General features: G+C 38.6%; 1 protein-coding gene across 1 annotated transcript; it reads left to right on the forward strand.

Moving 5' to 3' along the window:
- The first annotated feature begins 820 nt into the window (after positions 1-820).
- LRRC57 (leucine rich repeat containing 57) lies at positions 821-4,020 on the forward strand. Its single transcript, XM_009879264.1, is given in 7 exon segments — positions 821-829; positions 1,812-1,858; positions 1,860-1,939; positions 2,860-2,873; positions 2,876-3,139; positions 3,588-3,773; positions 3,973-4,020. Coding segments are annotated over 7 exon segments (648 nt in total).
- Positions 4,021-8,452: the final 4,432 nt, after the last annotated feature.

Raw genomic sequence — 8,452 nt, forward strand, 5'->3', positions numbered from 1 at the left:
ATCTGTGCAATGTACAGCGGTGATCTCAGTTACATCACTCCCTGGTGAGGCAGCCTGCTGCTTTTTGCACAACCCAGCTGCTCGCAGAGCCTGGCCACACCAATAGCTACACACCACATTTTTTTTTTATTTTGGGTGCAGTTCAAGGTAACGTCAGCCACTTCCCCCACCCCCTCTCCCTGCCTTACCTTAATCAAAGAATTGACTTACATGAGTTTTGGACAACCAAGTCTTTGACAGCAGCCTGCTGGTGCCAGTGATGCGGCCGCCATCTTCTGGGAGGCAAGAAGCACTTGGGGGCAGGAGGGAGGGTGAGATTGGCACACATCTGGTTCAGGGGGAGCCGGTAAAACCGTTAGGAGGGTTGGTTCTTGGAAGGTGGCGGAGGGTGTTGGGGGGTCCCCAGGTGGGTAGGGCCATCCTGGGCCCGTCTTCCCCCTCCAGATCTCCCCATGGTGGCAGGTCCATAACCCCTGGGGTCAAGGCGGTAGAGCCAGGGCCCACAGTGGGTCACTGCCCGCTTCACCCCTTGCTGAGCATCCCGACACTCCTTCTCTTGGGCTCCTCGTCCTGGCTGGTTGCAGCTTTGGGCTTCCTTCCTCACTGCTGTGCTGCAAACTTTATGCTGATCCATCAGCTGTAACCCACCGGAGTTTGTCCTGGGGAGTAAACCCACGCTCTAAACGAAATAAACGTTTCTCAAAAAAATACACATATAATTGTAGTCTTGACAGCCAGTCGGTGCTGGTAGGATGCTACTAAAAACACAGCTGGTCTCCATGGAGAATCCTTAATGCTACTAGGCCCTGAAAGAGGCGAAATGTGGAAAGTATACTTTTTATTCAAGCTAGTTTTAACTACACTCATTGCATCGTTTCGATATTCAGACAGCTATAATGAAGGTAAAACTCATAAATCTTATAACCATGTTGTTACCTAGAAAGATACTCTACAACTTGTTGCATTTAGATACTTCTGTTGAATTTAATTGCAGTCATATGAATAGCATGTGCAAGAGGTTCACTGGACTGCAAATATCTTGAAGTTTATTATATAGGAAATTGTCCTGACTTGACTCAACTGCAGAAAAACACAAAAGTCCTGGAAGCATAAGTCAAGTAACAATCCACAGGATAGACAAAATAACTCTAGAAGAGTCTTGGAAAATTACTGTAATATAAGGTATCTTCTCCCACTATCCTACTTTTTTTCTTCCATTTTCTTCTGCTAGACCAAAGTAGAATCAAAACTACTGGCCTATTGACCAGGACTCACTAATCGTGATTGTCTGTTTTTTCATTATTTTCAGCTCAGTACCAAGTGTAGATTAAAGTGGTACAGAATATAAATAAGAATAAGGAAAATGCTTTACATAATTATTTAAAAAGGAGAGCAAGAGAAACAATCCCCAGTCTCACTCTGCTACAATATATAGTTGTTAAGTAACTGTAGAATGTTTTTTAATGAGAGGCATGTTTAAGAGAAACAGAGAAATGGAACACAAAAAAAAATCATTTCAAGATTTCTTCTCCCTTTTTAATTGAAATTCTTTGGGTTAAAAACTACTCTTCCTAGATGTTAGACTGCCTCCTTTATATCCTTTTTTCCTTGCTTAGATGAGAAGAGTTTTAAAAATATGTATTAAGCAAAATTTCCAACTTACTTGCACACTGCAGTGATTAGACATTACGATACTTATCACAGTATGTAATACTGATATGAATTTCAGTTCAAATTTTAAGCTGTGCAACCGGAACATTGAAAGTTTTGCCAACTATTTAAATGGTGTATCTGTTTTTTCTCCCTCATAGTTTCCTGAAGATCTGTAGAAGCTAACAAGCAACATAAGGACAATAGACAAACAACAAAATAGAGTTCTTGCCACCACTCACTGGAAAGTCTTCCTTTTTGAAGAGCCTTGTTCTACACAATAAACTGAGTATGACTGATAATTAATATCTCCACAGGTTTTTTAAAAATAATAACCCAACTTCTCTGATCAAAACCCAAATATAATGATTTAACTCTCACAGGATGTAAATAGGCAGTTTAGCCAACTAAACTGAGATCTTTGGAACGCATATATAGGAAAGAGCCAACCAAACCCATAAAATCTTCACAACTAGTTGCCAGCTTAGTTTTATTATCACTTTTACAGTGGTATGTAAGTACTTAAAATCATCACGTTTCTGTGCTCTGATTTGACTGAGATGGAAGTTTTACAGTATCAGATGGTGTAGTACTTGCACAGAGAAGAGGTAATGAAGATAATCGGCAGAAAATGTTGCTCACCATTCAGTGCTTGTTATGTTTTTGTTGGTCAAATGTCCAACTTTATGGAAAAAATAGGATGAAGAAACTAACTTTTTAATGCATTAATTTTGTGTTATGTCTTTTTGAAAAACACATTGACTCAGAAGTGTTACAGGTTATATATGTGAGTAGTTGGAATGAGGAATGAATGAACACCAGCAGCGCTTACTTGGTGGGGCTTTTAAATGCTAGTATGATACAGCATGAATTATCTGAGAATGTACTTTTGACATTTAAAGGGCTGCAGCAAGCTCGAGGCCGTGAATTGTGTGGTAGTTCAGAAGTCATAGAATATGCTGGCGAAATGGTTTGTGATGAGTATAATTGTTAGGCCAAAATCTTCTCAGAGCAGTGTTTTCAGCCTGTGACTTGAAGGTTCACCTTCTCTGCAGATTATTTGTAAGGTATTTATTGAAGATCGTTAAAAAGCATATGCTGTCATTGGGCTTAATGTCTGTGCAGGGACCTTTGCCGTCACTGGAAAATGGGAAGGAAATTTTTGTAATATAGCTTAAGCCATCTCTTTGTTCTATCATTTATTTGTAGCTGCTTTACCTGAAGGAAACTATGTGAAATGAAAAAACTGGAAACACTATACTTGAATTCCAATCACCTGAGGCAGCTACCAGCTGCATTTGGACAACTTTCAGCTCTCAAAACCCTGAGCCTTTTGGGAAATCAGCTTCAGACTGTGCCTACAAAACTCTATGAATTCTACGGTCTTCGTCACTTGGGTGGGATAGATGTTTCTAAAAACCAGACCCAAAACGTGCCTGACACTGTGGGAGAATTGCAGGCTATCGAATTCCATCTGAATCAGAATCAGGTCTGGTGACTGAGATGTTATGGGCATGTAGATTTAGGACATGGTTTATCTTGGACGTAGTACATCCACAGAACATAAGCTGAGACAGCAAAAAGACATCTCCAGGACACAACAGAAATGAGACTTCATAACTAGAATTTATGTGAGGAATTACATCCAACTGCTTCATTTGACCTAGCTAACAAATCCTGAGTCTAGTCATACAGAAAGTTATTTGAATGGTTGTTGAATATGGATCTGATAAACAGATATGTAGTTTGCCTGTCATCATGGAAGATGAAAATGTTACTTGGATTTTTGATCACTGTTATTGTTGCTTACACATCATTGTTAAGTAGTTAGTGTTAATGTAGTTTATGTTTAAACATTGTAATTGTTCCACTTTAAGTCATCATGGATTACTAACATTTTAATCCCATTTCTCCTTGTTTTTTTTTATTTCCAGCAGATTTCCCAGATCCCAGTGCAGATCTCTCTCTGTCCACACCTTAAAGTCTTGTGATTAGAAGAAAGCTGTCTAGAACTCATCATGCTTCCTCAACGTATCCTCAGTGTTTCCCAAATCTCACTGCTTGCAGTAGAAGGCAACTTTTTTGAAATCAAGAAACTCAGAGAATTGGAAGCTTACAGCAAGGTTTTTGTCCTTTGGGGATTTTTGTCTGTTTTTTTTAAAGAAGCTTCTGGTGAAGTCCTCTCCCAGTACCTCCTCAGAATACTAAGCATTTATGCTGCTGAATAAAAGTACAGTCTGGTGGTATTACTACTGATACTGGATTCATAAATAACTTCTGAAAAGAATTTCAAGAGTTCTTCAAAGATTAACTTTCTCATAGGATTCAGGATCATGGTTATTTCATCAGCATCTTTTGAAGCGTAGCTAATAATGACAGGTGTGCGTCCACTTCGATAGAACATAAAGTAGTGGGTGCTTCCTATTATGTAGCATTTGTCACTGTTTAACGTTATTTCATCCTTAACACTTGAGATTTGACTGCTTAGCACTGTGAAGACTCTCTTTCTAGAACACCAGTCTGAATTACAGAAAATGGTAGATTTTTTAGGGGGCAGAAGGGAATGTTGGTTGTTTGGAATTAAAGATCTAATAGTTACGTCTGGGAAATGACAATATACTTTAGATACAGAGTGCTTTTGAGTCTGAGACCATAAGCTTAGCTCCTTTCAATATTAACTTACCTCATATTAATTTCTGAATCTTTGATTTTTTTCTTGTTTTCATTGTAATACACGAAACAGTTTAGAGTTACAAAGAAGTTTGCCTGATTGTTATGTTGACACTGTGTATTCCTAATAAGAAGACTGAAGCATCTGCTTCACTGATTTAAACTAAGACTGATGAAGATGATCAGAGTACTCCTCCTCTAGTAGTCTGATACAGGCTGTTACAGCCACATTGAATAAACTTGAACTAGAGGACATGGATATTGAGCTGATAAACCTGCCATGGGGCCAGTTTTGATTTTTGTGCTGCTATAGCTTTTAACACGATATATGTCCTTCTCTGTCAGGGCTTGTTCTTTCACACAGGAAGGGAATGAGCATTTCAAAGTTGCCAGTTGCTTCTGTCAGGAAATTGGCTGTTTATAATCCCTTAAGGGGATTATTTCTTCTTGAAACATTTTTTGATGACAGCACATGGAAGATCTACCACCAAAGCAAGCCTAAAACATTGCACATCTTGAAGTAAGCACCATGCTACAGCAACGAAGGTTCACAGGTGAGCTTTTATAGTTTACAATGTGTATAAGTTTTTTATGAAGCACAAATAGTTGTGGCTGAGTGTTTTATTAAGTGCTTCCAGTAAACAAATTATGGTTTGAGCATCCTTTGTTCATATTTTCCTGTACAGGCTTTCTTTTCCCATAAGAAGAATTGCACTACAGTCCACTTCTGCTTGAGCCGTATTAGATAAAAATAAGGTTCATATTTATATTGCTGGAGGATACAATATTGTTGCACGATTCCTTGTGTACGGGGCAATGCTGAAACTTTTATTCATCAGCCTACTGTGGCTGCCTTGTTACCAAAAGCATCTAGAAAGACCTAAAAATATATGCAATTACGTAACTTACAGTGAAAAGGAAAATGTTCTGTTCAAGTTTATTTGGTGTAACTGCTGCTGTTGTCATTTTACCAAGTGGTGCTAAGCTGAAAGCCATTGCTCTGGTACTTGGTTCCATCAGTCATTGGTAAGAGCTGTAGAATCATAGAATCATTAAGGTTGGATACTTCAACTTCTTTGAGGATGTAGAGGATTTCAGTACATCAACGCTTCAGTAGCAATTCAGTTAATACGTGCTGCACACTCAAAACAGCAAAGCAAGAGCTATACTAAGTACAGTTCTTGGCAAGATAAGCATGGATGTGTCTCTTCCTAATGAGACTGTCTTACATTGACAACTGTTCTACAGTTAAGCCTCCCTGCCTGAGACACGACAGGCATTTGGACAGCAGAGTCCTTAAAGTTGCTGGTGTAATCATTCAATGTGTTCAACACCTTATGCCATCTGCAATTAAGAAGGGACTTCCGTGCCAATCTCTTTCCTCAATGTAGCACCTATAATTTAGTGCTCAGTGGTTCTTTTATTTTATAAAACACTCAGAAGAGGTATCTAGTTCCCTGACCCTGTTGCTGTCCTATTTCAATTCTTACATAATAATACCTACTATAAGAGTGTTTTAGGGAACATCAGCTCCTTATTCAAAGAATGGATACGAACAATCATTAAAGAGGGAACCAGTTTTACTTAAGAACCCTTGTTCCAGGTGTTACTTTATGGAAAAACTACTCATTTCCTCTAAGAAGTATCTTACAGCAGATAATGTTTACGCAGCTACTTCACTTTACAAGACATAATGAGGGAAGTGCGTTAAGAACACAGCTGTATGATACCATAATGCAAGGCCCCGTATAGTCAAAAATCTATGCAGCTTCATCCTAAGAGACCACAGATTATGATGAGCAAATCCAGCAGTGAATAGTTTAAAGCCCCAGGCGTGTTTTAAGTTTTAGCTTTTTCCACCTGATACCTAAATCCCACTTGAAATATTAGCTTTTTTTCTAGAGATTTACCATGGATGAAACATCTACAGAATAAAGCCACTCAGTTAGAAGAGTCTCCCTTTGCATTCTTCAATGCTGACAAGCACAGGAGTGGTGTGTCATCACGTATGCACTTGGCAATGTCGTGCTGTGCTAGCTGGAGTGGGGGGGTTGGTGTGGGTCTGGGGTGAGTTTTTTCAGCTGTAAATATCTGTGCTCAGACATGCTGCTTCTCTCATTTAACATCAGGTTTCTTTTGTCTATTCAAGAAAGACATGTAAGAAGAGATAGATGAGCTAGTATTGCTATAAAATCATGCAGCTAGCATTGCTATAAAAAAAATTTACTGCTTTTGGAAATATTTGAGGAAGGAAGTCAACATTTCTCTTATGTAATCACTAGTACATTTAGAAACCTTCTAATTACTCATTGCTGGGCTCCTTTGTTACCTTGAAGTTACGACAGCTGTCAAAAACTTTGCGAAGCAAAAGGAAGAAAACATCATGCAAATTACTGAATGGTGCTGAGGTAGTTCTGGATTAACCAAATTTGTTCCAGACCAGAGGGAAGACTATTTCTGTTTCTAGAAAAATATCTGGCTGATAGCCTCACATGTTGTAGCTCACAGCAATAAATGACTGTAACTAAGCCACTTAGTAAAACACTGTTCTGTGCCTTTTAGCATTGTATGTAGTCTGTATTTTCAGACCTATATCACTTGCTCTCCAATTTTCCATCACAGTAAGATACATTTTTCATCCATCTATTCAATCAACCTTTAGGTAGTGCTTTGCTGGTTTAAGTGCAACAAAGGTGAATTAGCTACTGCAAGTCACTGCATTGTGCAAACAGCGAACTGTTTCACCATGAGGGAAGTTCTGCAAGCTGCAGCACAATAAGCATGCTCTGCAGCTCATAATACAGCTACCTCTGTGTCAAGAGTCTTTTCATCTTTCATCAAGGATTAGACTATCTTAAATGTACGAATTATCATCATTTAAGTGTACCTACGGGATATGTGCTTGCATGCTCAGAATAGTTACAGCAGGCTGTCTCTAATTTTTTTCCTCATTTCTGGTAGAAATATGCTATATGAGAAGTACTTCTTCTCTTGCAGCTCAAAACTGCTGCAAGTCAACTCAGATCTGTATTTCCCGCCCTATCTGTTCCCCCCTAGGAGCATTCTGAGAATCCAGTGCTGTAGTATCAGAGAAAAATGAAGTTTAGATTGCCACACAAGTGAAATTGCATTGGCAGGAGGTTAAGTCACTAGATTTCATCTACTGGACTAGGTATTTGCTAGGCATCTGTTACCAATACTTGACTAGAAAGTTTATTTTACTTACTTTCTGTAGCATTTCGAAGTATAGTCCCATGTCAAATAACAGTCTTTCAAAGAAGAGATGGACATATTTCATAGTTTGAAGTGATATCAATTATGCAGGGATGAAAACTTGAGTGTTAAAAGAAGATCATAATATTCCTCTCTTCACAACCACACCCATTCCTTTGTTACCATTAGGATTTCTGTGAAACAAAACTAGACAGGAAACTTCCTAATTGCGCAATAACAACTAGTTCTGCAAAATTTTTCAAGGACAGAAAACTAAAGACAGGCATTTCTAAGAGAAAATAGTTTTAAAACACATTCAGTTATAAACTATATACTGTGCACAAAAAATAGATACTTTTAACAATGAAAAGCGGAAAATAAACATTCTTAATATCATTCAGAAACGCAAAGATGTACAAGTGTTGTTTCCATCTCCTAGATATGGAAATTGAGCAAATGTTGCTACTTGTGTTTTTAAGCACGTAATCTTCATTTACTAATGGGATAGATAATGAGCTTTCACAATTCATTAGCTTTCCAGCAATTACTGGAAGCCAGACAGAAGCCAACACATGCTACTGAAGTATCCAGCCCCCTGAAAAGGACTGTTTTAGTGAAGACACTCAATTCGTGAGGTATTTCAAACAGTGCAAATTGCCTTCTCCAACTTTTCACAATTATGAATTCAGGTTACCCTGCGTAGTGGGTTGACGATGACTGGAGGCCAGGAGCCCACCAGAGATGCTCTATCACTCCCTCCTCAACTGGAAAGGGTAAAGAAAATATAATGAAAGGCTTTGGGTCAAAACAAGGACAGGGAGATCACTCAGTAATTACCATTATGGGCAAAACAGACTCAACTTGGGGAAATCAGTTTATTACCAAGCAAATCACAGAAGAGAAAAAAAACCCCACCAAA

Source organism: Apaloderma vittatum, unplaced genomic scaffold, assembly GCF_000703405.1.
Source record: "Apaloderma vittatum isolate BGI_N311 unplaced genomic scaffold, ASM70340v1 scaffold3682, whole genome shotgun sequence".
Classification (NCBI taxonomy): Eukaryota; Metazoa; Chordata; class Aves; order Trogoniformes; family Trogonidae; genus Apaloderma; species Apaloderma vittatum.